Genomic DNA, 24,780 nt, shown 5'->3' on the forward strand with positions numbered 1-24,780 from the left:
TCGGTATCATCATATGCAGTTTACAGGGAACACATTTCCATAAAGAAACACTGTGGACATGATATCAGTGTCGTCATTGGCAGTGGTGGAATGTAACTAAGTAAATTTACGCAAAGTACTGTACTTAAGTACAAATTTGAGCTACTCCGAGCCACTTTCTACTTCAACTCCGCTACATTTCAGAGAAATATTGTACTTTTTACTCCACTACATTCATCGGACAGGCTTTAGTTACTAGTTAATTTACACATTAAGATTCCTGCACACAAAATACATGTAGTTTATAAAATCTGATGTTTTATTAAAAATTAAACTATACCAACAATATACGGCCTACAAGTCCAGCTGAGATGATCAGACCATTAAACACACAACTGTTTGGATCGTTTACACTTTCTAAAATGGGAATATTATTCTTTACTTTTAATACTTTAACTATATTTTCCTGGTGATACTTACTTTACTGAAGTAACATTTTCAATGGAGGGCTTTTACTTTTAACAGAGTATTTTAGTGTGGTATTAGTACTTTTACTGAAGTAAAGGATGTGAAGACTTCTTCCACCACTGTTCATTGGTGGCTACAGCCCTGGGTTTTGGGGTTTTAATCTTCCACCGAGATGATTCACGGTTTCTCACCTCTCACTGCCAGCCAGCTCTGCAGGGACTCTCCCTTGGTTGGGTGTTGACACTTGTAGAAGCCTTCATCATTTTTGGACACCGCTGGGAGGATCATCTCTCCCGCAGGCTCGGAGCCGATGAACACGTCGTTTTTGAAGAACGCAGCGGAGAAGTCGGATGTAGATTCCTCTTCGTCTTTCTCTCTGTAGGAGCAGCGGAGCGTCACTTTGTCTCCCTCCTTCACAGGAAGTGCGGGACTCTCCAGGATCACAACACCTTCTGAAATGCAGAAGAATACTTTCCTATACCTGCTGCATTTTGTTCATGACTTCAAGTTCAAGTTTGCAAAGCGTTTTTAACCCTCATGTTTTCCCGGGTCAGACTTGACTCCGTTTTCAACCAAGCGGTAGGTGAAAAATGCATAAATGCTAAAAATGTATAAAAAACATTGAAAAAAGTTTGAAAACTTTGAAAAAAGTTTGAAAACTTTGAAAAAAGTAACAAATGTTGAAAAATTGCATAAAAATGTAGAAAAATAAACAACCGTCGGGAAAAGTGCGAAACTTTGGAAAAAACAACAAAATGTTGACAAAAAGTGCTGAAAACTTCACAAAGTGTTAGTTATAAATTTTTTGACCCTGAAGGACAACAAGTTGCATGTTTGTGCGGGGAGGTTAATTTAATAAAAAACATGGGGAGGAGTTAATTTAATAAAAAACATGCATATTTGATATATGACCTGCACACACTGATGCTGGCTGGGTGTTGCTGCACTCTCCCTGCAGAGACTCACACCAGTACACTCCGGTGTCCGGATGGAAGAAGCCGGACTCAACGAGTGCAGGACGACTTCGTCTAGGATCCCCAGCCAAACACACATGGCTGAAAGTCCAAGCCGAGGTGTTTCTTTTCACCGTCCAGCCGCTGGATTTGTGGCCGGCGTCAGAAGATTTCTTCATACTGGAAGAACTGAGATCTATGGAGGCAGAAACCAATAGGGCTTTCATACAATTGTAACATGTTAACTCTAAACAATTTATACAACATTAAAATAGTTTTTTCCACAGACACATGGCCGTGCTTTTCAAAGCTAGATCCATACATAAGTAGCAAAACTTGTCTTTGTAGAGAAATGTGAGTATACGTTTAGAGTTTTATATCAACTTTAATATCTCTTCTTCTTCTTTCTTCAGATGGTGGTGCTCAGGACTGACCCTTACCAACACTTTCCAAGCGGGACGCCACCGGCAGAGATTTAAACAGCCACAGCCGGCCATCGGGCCATCATCATCAATATCAATACTCATCATCATCATCACGAAGATTTACATTTTACTTAATTTCACTTTTAAGTGCATTTTCTAGCATTATAACCTGATATTATTCGTAAAACAACTTTAGAAAAAAATTAAGACAACATTGTCCAACCACTTTTGTTAGTTTAGCTTAACATCTTGTTTTTCAAGCTGAAACCCAGTAATGTTGATTTGGCGCAATTATTAAGTAAAATCTACAAAATAAATAAATAAAATTAAGTTCAACCATTGTGAAAATAGAGAGCATTTTAACCACAAACACCTAATTAAATTAAGTTACATTTAAAATAAAATGTTTATTTAAATCAAATCATGTACTTATTTTTTTTTATGTTGTCAAATTATTTTTTTCTGTTTTTTAAAGTACAATTTACTTGAAATAATTAGTTAGCATTGACATACATTTACCAAAGAAAATTCAATTATGCTGTTCTTGTCTTTACTAATATCAAAACTAATCAAAGGGCTGAAAGCTCTTACAAATCACGAGGGAGCGATTTGACTTTTTCGCTAACGTAATAGACGCGCTGTTTGATGCTTTAGCATACGTTACATTCATTACAAATTTTACTTTAAATTAAACGTGTTTAAACTTCACCTGGGGAAACTGACCTCACTTTCAGAGGCTCGGGGTCAGGGTGCAGCTCATCGCTCCAGTCTTTGCCGGGATGCAGTGCCACCACACAGCAGACTCGCTGTGACATACCGTGGTAAAGTTGGTTTTATATTGGACGTTGGATATTCGACACATTCGAAAAATCTTATTATGCAGCTTGACCTTCCAATATAGAACCAACTTTACCACGGTCTGTGACAGCTCGTCCTCGCTCGCTGCGCAGGAAGCTAAGCTACAGACACTGTTTCTGACGTGATTTAACATATTTGGATTGAACGGGTTGCAAAAATCCCCAGGGCCCCTTAGATGTCCTGTGCCCCTGGGCAAGTGATCAGTTGCCCTAATGGTTAATCCAGCTCTGCATTTATTACATGTATCTTTATCACTAAAGGAGGCAGAGGAATAGCTAAACATTTGACACACAGAGCAAGAGAGAGCAGGAGAGGGAGAGGAATTAGCCATTGCTAATGGCTAAGCTAAAGTAGCTAGCAGCGTTTTAACAATTGTGAGATCAGCGAGGCAGTCGCTGTAAGAGAAGCGAAGTATAAGTGCTTGCGTAGAACAAGTGTAATTCAAATGCAATCCAGGCAAATAGCCGCTGATTAAGACAATAAAGCAGATTTGAGGAAGTTTTTGCTGGAGCAGCAGACTAGCGTCTGTAACACGGGAACACCGGAAGTGACACAATGCGATTACCGTAAACGTCAGCACTCGTCAACAGCAATGTAAAATGAAATATGTGCAATGTCAATTGAAAACGTGTGCAATGTAAAATGATTATGCGATGTCAAATGAAAACGTGTGCAATGTAAAAGCGTTTGCCTATATAAGCAAACACTTGGGCAAACACTTTTACATTGCACAGTTACAAAATTACGTATTGTGTTTTATGATAATTATTTAATTCAGTATTAATATAGACACACAACAATCACGATGGACTTGATGCTTCAGGCTGGGCTCTTTTTTCTCGCTGTCCACAGCGTTGCTGGCTCCCATCAACCAGTGAAAGTCGGACCCGGACAGGACGCCATTCTGCCATGCCACCTGGAGCCCCCATTCCACGTGACCACTCAGATGGTGGAGTGGAAACGTGATGGACAACAAGTTCACTTATATCGAAGTAAGGCTGACAGTCTGGATGATCAGGACGAGAACTTCAGAAACAGAACATCTCTCTTCCAAGATGAAATGGACAAAGGAAACATCTCCCTAAAACTGACCAACGTAACTGAAGTGGATGCTGGAAATTACACCTGCCATGTTCGTTTTAAAAATGAATACGGCTTATTTGAAGTCAGAATATACAACGTTACCCTCATTGTTGGTAAGTATGCTGCATCTAACCTAATACATATTTAAATGACATAAGAGAAACCATTAGGCTATACAATTGTAACATGTTAACTCTTAAACACAATTTATACAACATTAAAATTAGTTTTTTTCCACAGACACATAGTCAAAGCCAAAGCTAGATCCATACATAAGTAGCAAAACTTGTCTTTTGGTAGAGAAATGTGAGTGTAATGTTGGGAGTTTGCAGTATCACTAACTTTAATATCTCTTCTTCTTTCTTTCAGATGGTGGTACCAGGACTGACCCTACCAACACTTTGTCCGGCGGGGACGTCACCGGCAGAGACACAGCCACAGCCGTCATCGTCGTCATCATCATCATCATCATCATCATCATCATCATCATTGCCGCAAGATTTACATTTTACTTAATTTCACCTTTTAAGTGCATTAGCATATAACCTGATACACTGTAAAAACAACTTAGAAAAAAATTAAGACAACATTGTCCAACCACTTTTTGTTAGTTTAGCGAACATCTTGTTTTTCTAAGTTGGTAAAACTCAGTAATAAACATTTTGGTATATGCTAAATTATTAAGTAAAATCTACAAAATAAATAAATAAAAGTAAGTTCAACCATTGTGAAAATAGAGAGCATTTTAACCACAAACACCTAATTAAATTAAGTTACATTTAAAATAAAATGTTTATTTAAATCAAATCATGTACTTATTTTTTTTTATGTTGTCAAATTATTTTTTCTGTTTTTAAAGTACAATTTACTTGAAATAATTAGTTAGCATTGACATACATTTACCAAAGAAAATTCAATTATGCTGTTCTTGTCTTTACTAATATCAAAACTAATCAAAGGGCTGAAAGCGATTTGACTTTTCTATACGTATTAGACGCAGCTGTTTGATGCTTTAGCATACGTTACATTCATTACAAATTTTACTTTAAATTAAACGTGTTTAAACTTCACCTGGGGAAACTGACCTCACTTTCAGAGGCTCGGGGTCAGGGTGCAGCTCATCGCTCCAGTCTTTGCGGGATGCAGTGCCACCACACAGCAGACTCGCTGTGACATACCGTGGTAAAGTTGGTTTTATATTGGACCGTTGGATATTCGACACATTCGAAAAATCTTATTATGCAGCTTGACCTTCCAATATAGAACCAACTTTACCACGGTCCTGTCAACTCGCTCTCGCTTCGGCGCAGGAAGCTAAGCTACAGACACTGTTTCTGACGTGATTTAACATATTTGGATTGAACGGGTTGCGCAAAATCCCCAGGGCCCCTTAGATGTCCTGTGCCCTGGGCAAGTGATCAGTTGCCCTAATGGTTAATCCAGCTCTGCATTTATTACATGTATCTTTATCACTAAAGGAGGCAGAGGAATAGCTAAACATTTGACACAGAGCAAGAGAGCAGCGAGGGAGAGGAATTAGCCATTGCTAATGGCTAAGCTAAAGTAGCTAGCAGCGTTTTAACAATTGTGAGATCAGCGAGGCAGTCGCTGTAAGAGAAGCGAAGTATAAGTGCTTGCGTAGAACAAGTGTAATTCAAATGCAATCCAGGCAAATAGCCGCTGATTAAGACAATAAAGCAGATTTGAGGAAGTTTTTGCTGGAGCAGCAGACTAGCGTCTGTAACACGGGAACACCGGAAGTGACACAATGCGATTACCGTAAACGTCAGCACTCGTCAACAGCAATGTAAAATGAAATATGTGCAATGTCAATTGAAAACGTGTGCAATGTAAAATGAAATGTGTGCGATGTCAAATGAAAACGTGTGCAATGTAAAAAGCGTTTGCCTATATAAGCAAACACTTGGGCAAACACTTTTTACATTGCACAGTTACAAAATTACGTATTGTGTTTTATGATAATTATTTAATTCAGTATTAATATAGACACACAACAATCACGATGGACTTGATGCTTCAGGCTGGGCTCTTTTTTCTCGCTGTCCACAGCGTTGCTGGCTCCCATCAACCAGTGAAAGTCGGACCCGGACAGGACGCCATTCTGCCATGCCACCTGGAGCCCCCATTCCACGTGACCACTCAGATGGTGGAGTGGAAACGTGATGGACAACAAGTTCACTTATTCCGAAGTAAGGCTGACAGTCTGGATGATCAGGACGAGAACTTCAGAAACAGAACATCTCTCTTCCAAGATGAAATGGACAAAGGAAACATCTCCCTAAAACTGACCAACGTAACTGAAGTGGATGCTGGAAATTACACCTGCCATGTTCGTTTTAAAAATGAATACGGCTTATTTGAAGTCAGAATATACAACGTTACCCTCATTGTTGGTAAGTATGCTGCATCTAACCTAATACATATTTAAATGACATAAGAGAAACCATTAGGCTATACAATTGTAACATGTTAACTCTTAAACACAATTTATACAACATTAAAATTAGTTTTTTTCCACAGACACATAGTCAAAGCCAAAGCTAGATCCATACATAAGTAGCAAAACTTGTCTTTTGGTAGAGAAATGTGAGTATAATGTTGGGAGTTTGCAGTATCACTAACTTTAATATCTCTTCTTCTTTCTTTCAGATGGTGGTACCAGGACTGACCCTACCAACACTTTGTCCGGCGGGGACGTCACCGGCAGAGACACAGCCACAGCCGTCATCGTCGTCATCATCATCATCATCATCATCATCATCATCATCATTGCCGCAAGATTTACATTTTACTTAATTTCACCTTTTAAGTGCATTAGCATATAACCTGATACACTGTAAAAACAACTTAGAAAAAAATTAAGACAACATTGTCCAACCACTTTTTGTTAGTTTAGCGAACATCTTGTTTTTCTAAGTTGGTAAAACTCAGTAATAAACATTTTGGTATATGCTAAATTATTAAGTAAAATCTACAAAATAAATAAATAAAATTAAGTTCAACCATTGTGAAAATAGAGAGCATTTTAACCACAAACACCTAATTAAATTAAGTTACATTTAAAATAAAATGTTTATTTAAATCAAATCATGTACTTATTTTTTTTTTATGTTGTCAAATTATTTTTTTCTGTTTTTTAAAGTACAATTTACTTGAAATAATTAGTTAGCATTGACATACATTTACCAAAGAAAATTCAATTATGCTGTTCTTGTCTTTACTAATATCAAAACTAATCAAAGGGCTGAAAGCGATTTGACTTTTTCGCTAACGTAATAGACGCGCTGTTTGATGCTTTAGCATACGTTACATTCATTACAAATTTTACTTTAAATTAAACGTGTTTAAACTTCACCTGGGGAAACTGACCTCACTTTCAGAGGCTCGGGTCAGGGTGCAGCTCAGTCGCTCCAGTCTTTGCGGAGGTTACAGTGCCACCACACAGCAGACTCGCTGTGACATACCGTGGTAAAGTTGGTTTTATATTGAACGTTGGATATTCGACACATTCGAAAAATCTTATTATGCAGCTTGACCTTCCAATATAGAACCAACTTTACCACGGATCTAATAGCGCTCGTCCTCCGCCAGGAAGCTAAGCTACAGACACTGTTTCTGACGTGATTTAACATAATATTTGGATTGAACGGGTTGCAAAAATCCCCAGGGCCCCTTAGATGTCCTGTGCCCCTGGGCAAGTGACCAGTTGCCCTAATGGTTAATCCAGCTCTGCATTTATTACATGTACCTTTTATCACTAAAGGAGGCAGAGGAATAGCTAAACATTTGACACACAGAGCAAGAGAGAGCAGGAGAGGGAGAGGAATTAGCCATTGCTAATGGCTAAGCTAAAGTAGCTAGCAGCGTTTTAACAATTGTGAGATCAGCGAGGCAGTCGCTGTAAGAGAAGCGAAGTATAAGTGCTAGTGTAGAACAAGTGTAATTCAAATGCAATCCAGGCAAATAGCCGCTGATTAAGACAATAAAGCAGATTTGAGGAAGTTTTTGCTGGAGCAGCAGACTAGCGTCTGTAACACGGGAACACCGGAAGTGACACAATGCGATTACCGTAAAGCGACGCACCTTCGTCAACAGCAATGTAAAATGAAATATGTGCAATGTCAATTTAAAAGAAAACGTGTGCAATGTAAAATGAAATGTGTGCGATGTCAAATGACGTGGTGCAATGTAAAAAGCGTTTGCCTATATAAGCAAACACTTGGGCAAACACTTTTTACATTGCACAGTTACAAAATTACGTATTGTGTTTTATGATAATTATTTAATTCAGTATTAATATAGACACACAACAATCACGATGGACTTGATGCTTCAGGCTGGGCTCTTTTTTCTCGCTGTCCACAGCGTTGCTGGCTCCCATCAACCAGTGAAAGTCGGACCCGGACAGGACGCCATTCTGCCATGCCACCTGGAGCCCCCATTCCACGTGACCACTCAGATGGTGGAGTGGAAACGTTATGGGCAACAAGTTCACTTATATCGAAGTAAGGCTGACAGTCTGGATGATCAGGACGAGAACTTCAGAAACAGAACATCTCTCTTCCAAGATGAAATGGACAAAGGAAACATCTCCCTAAAACTGACCAACGTAACTGAAGTGGATGCTGGAAATTACACCTGCCATGTTCGTTTTAAAAATGAATACGGCTTATTTGAAGTCAGAATATACAACGTTACCCTCATTGTTGGTAAGTATGCTGCATCTAACCTAATACATATTTAAATGACATAAGAGAAACCATTAGGCTATACAATTGTAACATGTTAGCTCTTAAACACAATTTATACAACATTAAAATTAGTTTTTTTCCACAGACACATAGTCAAAGCCAAAGCTAGATCCATACATAAGTAGCAAAACTTGTCTTTTGGTAGAGAAATGTGAGTGTAATGTTGGGAGTTTGCAGTATCACTAACTTTAATATCTCTTCTTCTTTCTTTCAGATGGTGGTACCAGGACTGACCCTACCAACACTTTGTCCGGACGGGGACGTCACCGGCAGAGACACAGCCACAGCCGTCATCGTCGTCATCATCATCATCATCATCGTCATCGCCGCAAGTTTTACATATCTTCTTAAATTCACCTTTTAATTGCATTAGCATATAACCTGATACACTCTAAAAACTACTTAGATATAACTTAAGAAAATTAAGACAACATTGTCCAACCACTTTTTGTAAGTTTAGCGAACATCTTGTTTTTCTAAGTTGGTAAAACTCAGTAATAAACATTTTGGAATATGCTAAATTATTAAGTAAAGTCTACAAAATAAATAAATAAAATTAAGTTCAACCATTGTTAATATAGAGAGCATGTTAACCACAAACACCTAATTAAATTAAGTTACATTTAAAATAAAAAGTTTATTTAAATCAAATCATGTACTTATTTTTTTATGTTGTCAAATTATTTTTTTCTGTTTTTTAAAGTACAATTTACTTCAAATAATTAGTTAGCATTGACATACATTTACCAAAGAAAAGAGGTATTTAATTCCAGCATTTATTAAACAGCTATTAAATCCAGTCATGGCAAAACTAAATGGAAATAAATTATGTGATATGAATGTGTAGTTGAGTACCTCCACAGTACAGCAACCTTCCTGTGTACAACTCGTAATCTTGAAGGGACACATTTGACCATTTTAAACATCACGGCTTAACAGTGAATGCATCATTTGACATCATGGATTTAAATTGGCACATGCATTCCTTTAAAACTTACTAGTTTACATACTAGAACATGTGACCTCAGCTTTCCAACTGCAGCTTGGTACAATGTCTTCAGTGTCTTTCAGTGAGTACATCGGTTAAATAATTTCGAAATAACAGAAAAATGTTCATGAAAAGAAATGATCACGGTTCAAGTTAGTTTTGGACCCAGTGCAGAGTCCCACAAAGTGCTTGAAAGGCCTTCATGTACAACTCAAGAATACGCTCATCAGGCCCAGAAAAATTTAACATCCTTGAAGAGAAAAAACTAAACAGTCTTCAGTCCAAGGCCAACAATCATGTTTCACTGCAAGAAGCATGTTTTTGAGGCTTATGAACTTGGAAGTTTGTTTTGGGCGCAGTGCATCAAGTACACAAACAGCATGCTCTGGCCAGATTGCAGAGATTTAAGCACTGGGTCTCTCTCTCTCTCTCGCTCCACTGCATCTGGTTCATGGCAACCATAGATCCTCAGTGCATTTTCAGGTCCTCGTGCACACTGCTCTCTGCAGTTCCCTGTATGACAGACAATCAGAATACCAAAATTAAGAAACGGTTATTTATTGTCATTTAAATCAATATTAAAATGTTATGGTCATATACCATAACGATAGCCAATCATTTTTGCTTTGACTTTTATTTTGCATAGACTTACAGATTGTTAAATGTGCGTGCAAGGATCACCTGATGCACATATGAGGTTACATACATACATGTTCATCAGTTAGCAACACTTTATTTAAAATTACAAACATTTATAGGCTACTGATTGAAAAGCCAGTATGCCCTTTTTTCCAGCAGTAATGATGGAAGAGGGTCCTAGAGTTAATAAGTGAATAATGAAAAAAATAGCAATGCCACTCCAAACCTCATCATCACTGCTGTCTGAATATTGTTTTTATACACTACCATTAAAAGGTTTTAGGAATCCCCCGTTTTTTTATTTTGTGTTATAATTTAAGTACTTGAAGTGTAGGTCACCAAAACTGAAAGATAAATGTAATCAAAATGTTCAGGTATCAAGTAACCTATAAGAAGTAAATTAAGCTTTAATGCAAACTGACTTCCAAAACTGTCTGTTTAAGACAGTGTATGTATTTAGGACATAGGATAATTTATTTGGGAATGGACTGGTAGTGTAGCTTTTTTTTAACCTTCAAATTTGTTACGAGCTGTAAACCAGTTGTAACTTTTTATAAAACACTTGCCATGTCCATCCAAATGGAGAAAGAAAACAAAACAACAAACTTGTTTAATGCATGTGTTCCTAAAACTTAAAACTTATTTTAACCACTTTTGGATTACATAATTTCTCATAATAACAGTTTGACACAAAAACATGTATTGCAAAAACCTTTAAAAGATGTATGTTACTCTGATTGCTTACCTAATATGTATCTGAATGAGACAGAGCTTTGTGGGGGTAGCTGCTGTGCTCTCTGGAGTAGATTTGATGGTCTCCTTGAGAAACAAAAATCAAAGGTGAATATAACCATATGGAAATATTATACAAGAAATGTACATTTGAGTTTGCACAGTAAACCAGAGTTACGTATCCACTCTGTTAGAATTTTTTATTTACCAAACCTGTTATGACTTAAAGAAAAATGTTCTAGTTCTGTTATAACGTGTTCTTGTAATGTTACAAGAACAAGCTTATATGATTTCATAAATGCTATGACAAAACTTTGCACAACATACAATCTGTTTGCTGATGCTGAAAGCCAAAAAAACTATCTTTACGAAACAGAAAAACATGCATTGCCTGCGTTTTTTCTCTAAATGGACATTCTTTCAGTTAAAGTTCTGTTCTATGCCACAGGTTACTCCCACTAACGTTACCATGCAGGCTATCTGGATAATACGTGTCAAGAAGCACATGCAGCAACATGACTTGCAACAGTTTGTTCAAAGCTAGTAATTAACATCCTTTAATTTTCTCTTTATGGCTGCTTAGCTTGAGGCGAGTTGTTTGAGACTAGATTAAAACTGACCGTTACTCCGCCATCTTAAGTCCAGACATTCAGACATTGCGGCCACAAGAGGAATGGTCGATTTATTGAAATGTTCTACTAAAAAGGGGATACCATTTGATGTTAATAAAAAAAAAAAAAACACAAAGTAGAAACCACATTTGACTAACATAGACTGTAAGGTTAACGTTAGCTAATGTTTGATCTTAACGTTAGTGCACATTTGGAAGAGCCTCGTGGCATCCTCACAATTGGTAATGTTAATGTTAGACAAACATATGATAGAGGAAACCAAGTGCTATTTTAGCATGAGATAGAGAAAAGTAGACATTTAATTTTGAGTATAATCTTTCACAGATAAAAATTGTTACATATATATGTTTTGAGAAGTAATGTCCTCCGCAAGCTCTGCAAAAAAACGTGGACAGCAGCAGGGTCATGTACATTTTAAAATAAAGTCATATGGACAGTTCCACTGAAGGACTTTTTAGAGTGTACTAATGTGTTTCTTATCCAAATGTTTAGAACAAACTCAGCTTTCTGAGGGCCAGGCCGTGTTACGTAGCACACCAGGAAGTAACACGGCCACGTTGCTTGCCCATTTTATTTGTTGATTGGCACAAAAACCAGGAATGGCTGCTACCTGCACAAGCAGCATTTCTATGAAATAATTTGCTCTGGCTTTTAAAGTCTCATAATTATGCACATGAACAGTACGAGTCCAGATACTGACCAAAGGTGCCTGTTTAGGAACTAGAAATGTGAACGGACCTATTTTTTGAATGTATTTTTTTACTGAAATGTATTTATATTGTCCGAATGAACATTATTTTGTATTTGTACTGTCTGAGGAATGAAACAGCGTAAAGCCGAAGGACGTGTGAAGTTGAATTTTTTTGTAGATATTGCTCCTGTGGTGTAAAATTGTGATGTACAGTAAATATTAAATACAGGTAACATTTTTGTCCTTTTGTGATTGTATTGATGTCTTGTAATTTGTACATTTGTATGTGTTTTTTTTATCTTGCACTCCTGACTGCAGATGAAGTTTCCCATTTGGCCTAATAAAGTGACAGCGATGATTGTAAATTTGAAGAGGAGACTGTTTTTTAGGGGTCCAAGCCCGAGTCTGGAAGAATCGGCGGTAGCGAAGCTATGCTGTTCGCACAGCAGGGCTGTGGAACCCTATTGCTTTTCTAAGGTTTCTTATTATTATTCTTCCGCCGATAAAACAGATGCTACAGCCTAAACCGTACATGGTGGGGGGGTTGCCGTTTTCAGGATTGGTCCAGATCCCCGCACCGAACGTTAGCCTATCTCGGCCAAATTAATAGGTATCAGATCAAAACTTGGTATTTTTGTTCGACATCCCACTCCGAGCACCCCTACCAAATTTGGTGAAAATCGGCCGCTAGGGGGCGCTATAATGAACGTAGAGGCCTTTTGGCAAATAAGTCAATGCATTTAAATGGGAATAATTTGCAATGGAAATATCTCTGCTGCAGTAAATGCTATCATCACAAAACTTGAGATTATTGTTCGACATACCACTCTGTGGCTCTCCACCAGATTTGGTGATGATCACCCTTTAGGGGGCGCTATAATTGAGGTAGAAGTGTTCTGGCCTTTTATGCAATGAAGAGGACATTTGCAATTGCATTTCACTACAGACTTTGGACCTCGCACTTGGTCAAATTTCCTGACTTTTGCCTCGCCGCCCTCGTGCTTTGGGTTCTCCTTTCGCAGGCTCCGCTTCCGTGGGCTCTTAGCGTCGTCAGGGGCGACTCGCACCAGGGGGGACTGGCGCCGGGAGGCTTGGACCCCGTTCATAACTGCTTGCAGTTCTAGTTCTTTTTAGAGCTCAAGATAGTTTTAGGTTAAAGCCTTCAATAGAGAGGGTGATTGGTAATGGCTAAACATGTTATTGCATCGTTTTTAAAGTCAACGGTTTTTATGCACAATCTCAAGCACATGTGTGTAGAAGTGTACAGAAAGCACAAAGCAGTATCTGCTTCAAAATACATCACTGATTTATGGTTCCTTTGTCAAACTAGCAGAAAAAAAACAAACAAGTGTGAGACAAAACACAAGCCAATACATACGGTTCACTATGCTGACGGTGTTGCTGCACTCCCCCCGCTCTAACTCACACCAGTACACGCCGGTGTCCTCAGGGTACACGTTCCTCAGGGTGCAGGAGGACTCATCCAGGGCTCCAAAGTCACCCTCGCACGCCTGAGACGTCTTTGAGGAAGGGTTTCTTCTCACTGTCCAGCCGTTGATGTTCGCTGGCGCCGAACAGCCAGAGAGATGTCCTCATACCGGAAGAACTGCGATTCATCAGGATGGTTGGTCAGTGTGGCTGCAGCTGGTTCAAAACAGGGAAATAACAGACATGATAATGTTTCTGTATGTTTGGTCTTGTTGGACATTTTTAACGATGAGATTAATCAACAGTTAGGGTCATAGGTGTAATTTGTAGGGAGGGGAGGGAGGGGAGGGCGGCCAATGCAACCCATAGCGCATAGCGGCTGGATAATTACATCAGGAGACTTTAGACAGAGGTACGGTGCAGATCAACAGGTATTTATTTCCCCAACAATTAACACAAACATGGATGCCATGATCGCAACCAACAAACTGAGCACCACAGGCAGCACGTGGTTCAGACAGCAGCAGCAGCGCTAGATGGAAACTGGCAGCCTTTCATAGCCTGACCTTATCTCGACCCTACCATAGTACAAGATAAATCTGAAATGTTCTCAATTTAAACAATTATACAAAATACAACAACCACATCAAATACATTATTTACTTCTCTACTGTTATCTCAATTCATTTGCATTATGTTATCTAATACAATCAAACACCGTTAGTTTAGCAAGTACAGTCAAGTAAAGTACTCAAACGAGGCTTGAAATGCTGGGGACTCTTTTAGCCGGAACACTCTGTGTTTCTCTTGATAGGTCTGGCCTCCAATCAACATCAGCTGCAACCTTTACAAAACAGATTCTTAATATTTTCCCATAACCATTCAAAACTTTTGTGCCTCATTTTATTTACCCGTAACATAATGAGCTACAGTGTACTAATGCTGCAAAATATTAGTGATGAAGAGGACCTTCATTATAGATTGGCATGGGGTACTTTCCATAAGATCATCTCTCAGTGCAAATCAAACCAGCTATTAGGCTAACGGAAATAAAACCACTGATTTTTTTTATTCCTCTTTTTAGTCAACTTAAGCGTGGGTGTATTCACTTATGCTGAGAACTGTACATCATGACATTAAAGTACAGCAAAATGCAGTCACAAAAGTACATGCAAAGTAAATACGTGTATTCAAATTGAATAAAAGCGACACAAAGTAATAATAATCCATACATATACAGCAAATTATATTTGATATATATATATATAAGGGAAATTAAGACCTATTTAAAATTATTTCAGACCTAGAACACAATACTTCAGCGAATTTTAAATACTGGTAATTTTGTTTTATGTTTTAAATTTTTAAGGCCTAAAATATTGTTTTTGAAATTTTAGACTTTTTAAGACCCCGTGGAAACCCTGCATAAATAGGGACATTTGTACCTTAAATTGAAGGAGAAAAGGCACAAATTGTTGCTGAAACATTCAACAGAATGCAGAAAATGAAGTGTCCTCAATGTCTTAATGTCCCCCAATGTTGGACCCAAAGTTGCGCCCTTGGTTAGGGTCAATTAGATGATAGATGCTAATTTTTCTTCATACTTTCAAGAAAAGGATTGATTGCAGTTTTTTGAAGAAAAAAAGACAATAAACTTGGTTTTTAAATCAACACATTGCTAGTCTCACATTGCCAGATCATACTCCAGAAGTGTCTTTATATTTTCACTGGCTGTGAAATCAAATATCCCTTAGATAACTTAGTTATCCACACATAATGACCTTAAAACATTACTGCTGTTGCTTCCTATCTCCTGCCTTTCATTGTTCTTAAACCTGCACTAAATATGTTTTAGTTCATACTGCTTATATCTTAGCTCATTCAGAGCTTTCCCTTTCTGTTATACTCTGAACTTTACGGTTTTCTTTCACTTCTGCTTGGATGCTAAACTCCATTTTGTGGTCTCAGTAATTGCAAATAAAGCTCAGTCTAATCTAATCTAACTCAGGAACAACAAGAAACAACGGTTGACTGAACAAAGGAAAACCAGAAAAAGAAAGAAAAGTATATCTATTGAAATGACAGAAAGAAATTAGATTTCTTACAAACTATCAGGCAGAGTGAGGTGAGCTCCATCCTGTTTCAACGTCGTCTTTGTTCTGTTCAGTTGCAGTTCAGTTTTAACAGTTTATCCACATCCTAACCTCAATGGAAAATGTGACGACCAACAATCACAGGTTGAATCACAAAAAAAACAAATGCAGATGAGCTCTTTCTTTGTTTCACATGTAGGAAAGGTCATGAAGCTCCGTCCCACCTGGACAAGTACTAATACCACACTGTAACAATACTCTGTTACAAGTCAAAGTCCTGCATTAAACATTTTACTTCAGTAAAAGTGTGTAAGTATCATCAGGAAAATGTAGGTAAAGTATTAAAAGTCAATAAAAATCCTCCCATTGTAGAAAGTGTAAAGGATCCAACCAGTTGTGTGTTTAATGGTCTAATCATCTCAGCTAGACTTGTAGGCTGTTATATTGTCGGCTAGTTTACTTTAGAATAAAACATCAGATTTTATAAACTACATGTGTTTTGTGTGCAGGAATCTTAAAGTGTAAAGTAACTAGTAACTAAAGCTGTAACAGATGAATGTAGTGGAGTAAAAAGTAACAATATTTCTCTCTGAAATGTAGCAGAGCAGAAGTAGAAAGTGGCATGAGTACCTCAACAGTTGGACTGAAGTACAGTACTGGAGTAAATGGACGTAGTTACATTCCACCGCTGGTTAATTTATGACTGGTTATAGCTCTCTCTCTCTCGTAGCCCTTTCACGGAGCTCCTGCAGCTCTTCCTTCAATAAACTGTACGTTTACAAAGTTCTCAATGCTTCGGTTAACATGTAGGGACCTTCATTATGCTAGCGTTGAAATGTGGTGATATTTTGAGCCTTTTTAGTGGTACAAAATAGCAATTTATTTTTACTTTCCCTGTGCCCCAAATACTAGCATTGTAAGCTAATCAGTGATCCGCGCTAGCTTCTTTCAAGCTACAAACACATTCGATTAGCATGAAAACATGTCCCAGAGAACAGTCAACTCTGTACCCATGTGTTATTAACCCCCAGGTTCATTTTGCACCAGAACCTTTAAAATGTCCTACAATAATATATGGTGACCTCTGGCTGATGATTATTCCTTTGTGTGTTGCTACACACTTTTTATTTTATATGTATAGGTAGGTATGTATGTATGTAGGCCTATGTACATGTATGTATGTATGTATGTACAGTATATGTATATACATATGTGTGTGTGTATGTGTGTGTATATGTATGTATATGTGTATTTTTGTGTATACGTATGTGCATGTGTATGTATGCATGTGTGTATATGTATATATGGGTATACTGTATGCGTATATGTATTTTTTAGTTTTGTTTGAAAATATAAATAAAAAAACGTGTCCAGATTAGTGTGAAGGGATGACATAAATACCCCAAACATGTTGAAGTTTAACTCCTTTATTAAGCAGTTACAGTGGGGTCACACATTCTGACAATTTACCCAATGTGCTGGTCCATTACATATTTACTTTCTTTTCTTTACAGTAGAATATGATTATTTTAAGATTTAAATGTAGGTCCAGTGTAAGGTTTTAGGGTGGGTTATTACACATGTAACTCGTGCATGCAGTCACAAAAAACAAATACCTGTTTAGAAACATTTCAGAGAAAATGTACCTTGATATATTTTATTTACTTTCAGATTAACATATGTTACTATGCCTGAGGTGGTTGATATGGTCTCCAGCGGTTTACTCTTTCTCCTTAGGAATTTATAACAAACCGAGAATAATCATACAGCTTCTGGATGTAATGTTTTAATGTATACGCCGTTTGCAGCGCCCCTCAGTCACAGTTTCAGATGGGACAGCTCTCGGTGGGTCATTTGTTCAGCGCGCAACGGCCCGGGTAGCGCCCGGCATGGGGATGATGATGATGATGATCGAGTACTGTAAGCTATTTCTGCTGGTCGCTCTATGGTCTGTGGAGGTCTCAAACACAGGTAAGCTGCAGTGGGGGAAACTTATCTTGAGATACGTGGACGCTTTTGGATCACTTTAGTAAAAGTTCCCCTCTTCCTGCTTGTCACGTTGCATCGGTGAACTGGGGATGATGGCGCCGTGCCGCTTACCTTTGCTGAGACTGTGGTTGATTTTCCCCGTTCCTACTACTTGTCACTCGAAATGTGTCACCGCTGCTGGTGTATGACCGCCTGACCCTTTTAAGTAGCCTACCTGTAATTCTGCGGAGAAAGTGCCGATCTACGGCTCTGGCGGACTGTACAACACGCCGCCGTCTTTCCTGGCGTCGTGCCAATGAAGGCACCTCTCCCCGCAAGGATCTGCATCCCCTGGCCAAAAACACCATCAAAACTGTCAAAGGATTTAATAAACATCTCAGCTGGACTTGTAGGCCGTTATATTGTTGGCTAGTTTACTTTAGAATAAAACATCAGATCTTATAAACTATGTGTTTTGTGTGCAGGAATCTTAACGTGTGAAGTAACTATAGTAACTAAAGCTGTAACAGATGAATGTTGTGGAGTAAAAAGTACAATATTTCTCTCTGAAAAGTAGTTTTCAGTAGTAGTACCTCAACATTTCTACTTAAGTACAGTAGCCTACTGGAGTAAATGTACTTAGTTACATTCCAACACTGCTAATCAACTTATTTGAGAGTCCTTTAATAGTCAATATTAAATCTGTTAGCGATAGGCCTACATATTTGCATCTGAGGGAATAGCCTATGTCATAAATGCATTGCAAACGTGTTGCGCCGTGCATTTACAGTTGCAGCGCACGTATGCACCACTGCATGCGCGACCGGTGCCATGGGTACGGTATGAAAGGTTGCCCACATCATGAATCACATTAATGGCTTATGTAATACTAACACCTACATTTGGACCACAAAAGGCGCCTGATTTTAGCAGTGTCATCATGACATGATCATTGCATGTGTCTTGGATGTATTTATCTTCATAGTAGGGGCTGCTTGATAATTTTACCCCAACAATAGGAATACATGTCATTTTAATCTATTTTTTGCTTTTTGAAAAGTAAAAATAGCTCTCAAATCATTAACTTCCCTGTATTGAAAAAATACATTTTGGCACAGTATGGAAGTGACTTTAATTAGCCCTGACCTTGAATAGCAACTGAAAATGTGGTTATAAAACAAAGGATCATTCCAGTTGGGCTATATAGAGGAGCTGAATGTCTGGTTTTACATAGAGTTGCTTGTTTCTTCACAGTACATCATGATAAATAGCTTATTTTGGTATAAATATCAGCCGATTCATAATTCTGTTAAGACCAATCAGAAGTGTACGGTACTCAGCAAGCCCATTTCAGACACTGTTTATCAAAATAGCTAGTCTAAAAACACAAACCCCTCTGCAATGGAATTTAAAACGCATTTAAAAATCAGGTTGACGTTGTGTGTATTTTTTACTTAAAGGGATACTTCACCGATTAGTATTGATGGTCAAATGAAGCTGCGAACCAGTGTCTTCACTTTCTGAGCTCACTAGATGGCGTCTCTGTTCAAAGACAAAGGTTAAATGAATGGCAAGTCAGTGGGTTTTCAAACCCTTTGTTGAACAGAGAGCACCATCTAGTGAGCTCAAAAGTAAAGACACTGGTTTGCGGCTTCGACGATATCACTACCGATAACATTAAGCTTTGTATCAGACCGTGCTTCCCTCCCTCATGTCCCCACTGATACGAGATAGCTGTATTGTGTGTCTGGAAAAAACCAACCTCTGATGACACAAAAATCGTCATTTTGCGTCATCGGAGGCTTTTGCCAGAGGCAATGGACTACAGCCCCAAAAAAAAAAATTAAAAAAAGTGTAAACAAAACAAAAAAACACAACAAATAAATAAACAAAAAGCCTCAGATGATATAAAATGATGTTTTTGCGTCATCTAAGTTTTTTTCAAGACCCACAATACAGCTATCTCGTATCAGTGGGGACATGAGGGAGAACACGGTCATTCGAAAATATGACCGTGCTTCTACTGATCACAGAGCTTAATGCTAAATCGGTTGGAGTATCCCTTTAAAACAATACAAAGGCTCAATGTTGCCAACATTTATTTTGTGCGTTTCTTCAGCAGAATTACGGTGCCCAGATACATCGGCTGATGCAGAAGCTGACAAGACAGTAATTCTACCGTGTTGGACTGTGCCCAAAATGGATGTCGGCAACAAAGTGAAGTGGGTGCTTAATGATACCGTTGATGTCCATTTGCTCCGTAACGGAAAACCTGAGTTTGATCATCAGGGAAGGACTACAAAGACAGAACATCTCTTTTCGACAGTCAACTGGGAACAGGAAATTGTTCACTGCGTTTGAAAACCAAGATGACTCATACTGGGAGATACCGCTGCTCTGTTAGAATTGGAGATGAGACAAAACACTGTTTTATATCCCTCACCAGTAAGGTTACTGCAAGCATTTTAATCATGATGTTTTTTTTTTCTTTTCTAACTAAAATGTACACAATCTGTTTTAAAGTTAAAACAGTAGTGGAAACAGTTTTTTTTTTTTAATAGTCAAAGTGCAACATGGCAGTCTTTTTAGCTATGTAAGAAAATGCCTGCACTGGTTTTCTTAGAACTAATTTGTATGCTGTCTCAATACTTTTTCTTTTTCTACAGTCCGTCCACATGAAGGAAACAACTCCACTCCACTCAATCTATCAGATAGTAACCAGCACGCGGTACCAACTCTCCAGGTAAAGACAAAGACTGTTAACCTGCTCCGTTATACAAGTCCCAGGTGGGACATCATAATGTTGTCAGACACTTAGCATATTAATCTGTGCCGGGTCAAGCGGAAACAAGCACTTTTGTGGACGTAAATACAAGGCTGACAATTTCCCTATCAGGGTACATTGTACCAATGTCAAAGATTGTTGTTCCCATCAGTCACTTAGACACAAAAAACATAGGAAAATAAAAATCCAGGTTGAAAAAAAACAAACAACGGTAGTTACCCTTCAACATCTCTCCTCCATTCTTTCAGGTGGTGGCAACGACTCCACTTTTCCTCCGGGTGGCATCGTCGGCATCATCGTCGGCATCATCGTCATCATCATTCTTGGGGTGATCTGGAAGCGTAAAATGTGCTGTAAGCCAATCCAATCAATAGGTAAAGTAATCGGTGAAGCCATCACATAATGTTAAATACTGTAACTCTTCTGTGTCTCCTATTCCATCAAACTGCTTTTCTTATCTTGGGTGACTTTTTGGATCTCACCCTCAGCGTGATATGTCCTGCCCAAACATCTCAGTTCAACAGTAGTTATTTCACATTAAGCAAGTCAACACATCATTGTGCCTTTCAGTAGCATTAACCATACCTTATCTATGAAGCTGCCTTGTGTGGCGCGGACATATTTTTCATATTTTTAGCAATTCTGAGCTTTTCTTTCAGTCAGTTTTAAGTGTTATACATCATCTGATTCAGGGAAAGCTATGCTTTTTCTCTGGTGCGGTGTATAGTCACCATGGTGCGTCGTTATCTTTGTGTGAGCACACCATGTGTTTTTTTAAGATTATTTTTTGGGGCCTTTTTTTCTAGTACGCTCCTACTGGGTGAGCTAGAGGCCGCCGCGAGCACACCATGTTTGACATTGACAAAAATGCCCAGTGGAAAAAAAGTCTGAGTGAGCTGAGCGAGTCTGACTTCGCTACCTGCTCTTAAACGATACTTTTTTTTGGTACCAATTTTTAAAAACAAAAAGCTATTACAACATACGGGAACGGCACAAATGTTTTCATTTATGTACCAGCTCCTACTACGTGAGCCCGTCTCTGTATAACGTTTGACAGCCAATCAGACATTATTACATCTTGGTAGAAGCACGCTGCGTGCTGATTGGCTCACTGACGCTGATGAGATTTACTCCTTAGGTATTGAAATTGGGAATTGAATGAAGAGGCATTTTTTTTTAATACTCGATACTTTCGAGGCAGTTTTGGTCGGTGCTTAAAAAATATTGAATTCGGTACCCAGCCCCATTCATTACAGCCGGGCAACTTTCTCTCTTTGTTGGGTGCACCGTGTAACTCATTAGTGGAAACCCCAGTGTTGAACATTGATAAAAGCTGTAATTGAATGTAATCCAGGGTTTGCAGAATGACACGGTGACTACATTTTCCCACCAGCTTCTAGCCTTCCGCTTTTGCCACACTGCCCATTTTGGCTGGCGGTGGGTCAAGACAGGAGGCGGAAGTGGGGTTAGGGGCCATGTTGGATGCCCCATTTTACCAGAAGTAACATTTAAAATGTAGTTTCTCATACACAATGTGTACATTGAGAGAACTTAGTGCTTGGATCTACAAAAAAAACAATGAACACAGTTGATTCATCAACACAAAAGAGCTGTTAGCCAGCAAGGCTCACACTGTTCACTTATTGCTCTCACTTCACATGGAAGTAAAATATTCAAAATGAGACAGAATATTGTGTCCCTTGGTTAACTGAGGTAGCCAAGGGACTGAAATCTCTCCAAATTCAAGACGAAATAATAAAACAAAATGTATTGACTGCAACCTGGTCTCTGACCCCAGAACTAGAACTGTTATTTTAACCTTAAAGAAGACTAATGTGTGAGTGACAATGCATTTTATTTTTGGGGGTTTCATTATCTGCCTCGTAAACTTCTCTCACCTTCTCTTCTCACGAAGAAACAAACGACCACAACGAGGGAGAGGAAGGGATTCCTCTGGAGCAGGGACATCTGGCCAGTCTGTAGCTGCTCTTTACCTGCCAAAAGGACTTTATTATAACATTCCAGTGAAACAAGCTCAGGAAAATATTTTTGCACTGCCCTCCTGTAAATGTCACAACTAGTGTTTAATTTGTTAAGTGGAAGGTCCGGAGGTGGGTGGATCCGGTGACTCAAAACGGGGATTGGAGGTAACGGAACAAAAGAAATGACACTGCCTACGTAGCTTCTCTGACTAAAAAAACCCTAAACAACACTGTGTGTACATCAGGGCAATGTTTATTTTTTTATTTTAGAACATGCACTGCATCGGTGCGAAATGTAAAATAAAAAATAAATAAAATAAAAAATACACTGCAACAATGGTTTTCACAAGCAGCAATTATCCATCGGACTATTAAATTAACCAAAAACCCACCGTGGTCTGCACATTCTTGATTGGCAGAAACGGTTTTTGCTTGTTTGGGATCCAACTGGCAGGGGCGGATTGGCCATCGGGAAAACCGGGAACAATCCCAAACGGCCGGTCCATTTCAGGCCGAACCGGCCGGTGGTCAATACGTTATTTTTTTTTTTTTGTCATTCGCGACCGGCCTAGCCGGCCGTTCAGCTGCAGCGGAGCGCTGTGTCTGTGTGTGTTTCAGACCGGGCCAAACCAATACTTTCAGTCTTGAGGGGATACGAGCGGCCCCTCCTAACTTGGACTGATCCTCGTTTTTCCTGACATCCGATTGGCTCAAACTTAAGGCGAAGAGTTTACTTTCAGTCAGGTTTGGATTTGGTGATGTGAGGTAGATAGCAGGAGAGAGGAGGAGGAGGAGCAGTAGGAGAAAGGACGAGGAGGAGCAGCAGGAGAGAGGAGGAGGAGGAGAGAGGAAGAGCAGGAAACAGACAGGTAGAGGGGAAGTGTGCAGGGCTGGGTAGGCAATCATATTAGGCATATCAATCAATCAGATATTTACATATAGGATAAAATGCCAATAGTTCCACATACTAGATAATAACTTGACTGAAGCACAGATTGAATTAGAAAATGTTTTATTCATAGTCATATTTATAACTGATGTTCTTTATATTACTGATGTCCCAGTACGGCCCTGCCGACTGGCCAGCGTATTTGAACAAGTTAAGCAAACTTTGTTGTCTTGACATCCCCCCACCCCTGAGTGAAATGAGGTTATAACAGCAATCTCAACCAGCACTAGCACTTGGGTCACCTGAAGTGCAGCGCCGCCCTATTGAAGTGCCTCCCCTCCCTCCGTCCCTCTCCCCCCTCTGTCTCCCCCCCTCCGTCCCTCTCCCCTCTGTCTCCCTCCCTCCGTCCCTCCCCCCTCTGTCTCCCTCCCTCCGTCCCTCTCCCCTCCGTCTTACCCTGAAAATTCACCTCAAAACGCGCCGAAAATGCATTTTGGCAAGATTTTTGTGGAACTTCAATGGGGAATAAAGACTAACAAGACAGATAACAACATTGAACACTACACAAACAGTAGTTTATTTTTTTCATTTAGGCGTTTCATTTTTCATGGTGACACAGGAGGTGCCGGATTCAATAAAAAAGATTTCGGTTCCAATGTCAGAGGTCCGGCTCAAATTAAGCCCTGGTCACAACATACACTATAAAACAGTTGTAGCCAAACATCCTCAGAATCACAAACAGGCTTATTTCAAGTAAGTTTCAAGACGTCCCCAAATGTATTGATTGAATTCAAGTTAATCAATATGCAGTTAGCCGTTAGGTTTAAATGTATTTCAATTAATTCAATACATGTTCCCGGCCCTTTAGCCATTATATAAGTTGCTCTAAAAGTACTGACAGTATAAAAATAATTACGAAAAATTTAATTGTAGTACCTCATCAGCTTATGCACTGTTGGAAGAATGTATTGTAACTCAAACATTGATTGAACATTGGCGCCATCTACTGGATCATTAGCACTAATTGCCTTACTATTTATTAAGCTCGATAGATCTGTTTACATGTACGCATGTGTATGCACATACACTTTATTATATACAACTTATACATACTACATAGTAGTCAAACGTTCATGTTTAACGTTACCTTGTTTATCTTTGTTTTTTAGCCGTAACGTTATGTCTGTTTCTGTGTTGAAAGCAACACCTAGCCAGACTCAGATTCCCTTGTGTTTACACTTACTTGGCCAATAAAGCAGTTTCTGATAAAAATCCGAAATATACTGTAAGTTCTTTATTTCTTAAGTATCTTTGCAGATACCCCCAATTTAAAAAAAAATAATTTTGATTTGAGTCAAAGGCACCACGATCTCACTGTGTGGGCTGCTTTGTTCTTTATCTAGTTGGCAATAACC

General features: G+C 38.8%; 2 protein-coding genes and 2 long non-coding RNA genes across 6 annotated transcripts in view; 2 read left to right on the plus strand and 2 right to left on the minus strand.

Annotated features, from left to right (window-relative positions):
- LOC120572807 (sialoadhesin-like) overlaps nucleotides 1–24,780 on the minus strand; it is a gene marked incomplete in the record, with an annotated part of 288,199 nt that overhangs the window by 252,424 nt on the left and 10,995 nt on the right.
- On the plus strand, nucleotides 5,580–6,794 carry LOC120572916 (CD276 antigen-like). Its single transcript, XM_039822436.1, has 2 exons — nucleotides 5,580–6,180; nucleotides 6,437–6,794. Exons 1-2 carry the CDS (start codon nucleotides 5,790–5,792, stop codon nucleotides 6,610–6,612), a joined length of 567 nt encoding a protein of 188 aa, XP_039678370.1. The 5' UTR covers nucleotides 5,580–5,789; the 3' UTR covers nucleotides 6,613–6,794.
- Nucleotides 7,975–12,468, plus strand: LOC120572959. Its single transcript, XR_005641523.1, has 2 exons — nucleotides 7,975–8,496; nucleotides 8,753–12,468. It is a non-coding gene; the product is annotated as an uncharacterized LOC120572959 (long non-coding RNA).
- Nucleotides 9,297–20,835, minus strand: LOC120572975. Of its 3 annotated transcripts, none has more exons than XR_005641547.1 (4): nucleotides 20,714–20,835; nucleotides 13,599–13,864; nucleotides 10,911–10,984; nucleotides 9,297–10,039 (listed from the first exon to the last, which is right to left on the minus strand). It is a non-coding gene; the product is annotated as an uncharacterized LOC120572975 (long non-coding RNA). The 3 variants fall into 3 exon arrangements; XR_005641548.1 differs by lacking the exon at nucleotides 20,714–20,835 and adding an exon at nucleotides 17,945–18,124; XR_005641546.1 differs by lacking the exon at nucleotides 20,714–20,835 and adding an exon at nucleotides 15,754–15,940.

The sequence above is a fragment of the Perca fluviatilis genome, chromosome 14 (assembly GCF_010015445.1).
Source record: "Perca fluviatilis chromosome 14, GENO_Pfluv_1.0, whole genome shotgun sequence".
NCBI lineage: Eukaryota > Metazoa > Chordata > Actinopteri > Perciformes > Percidae > Perca > Perca fluviatilis.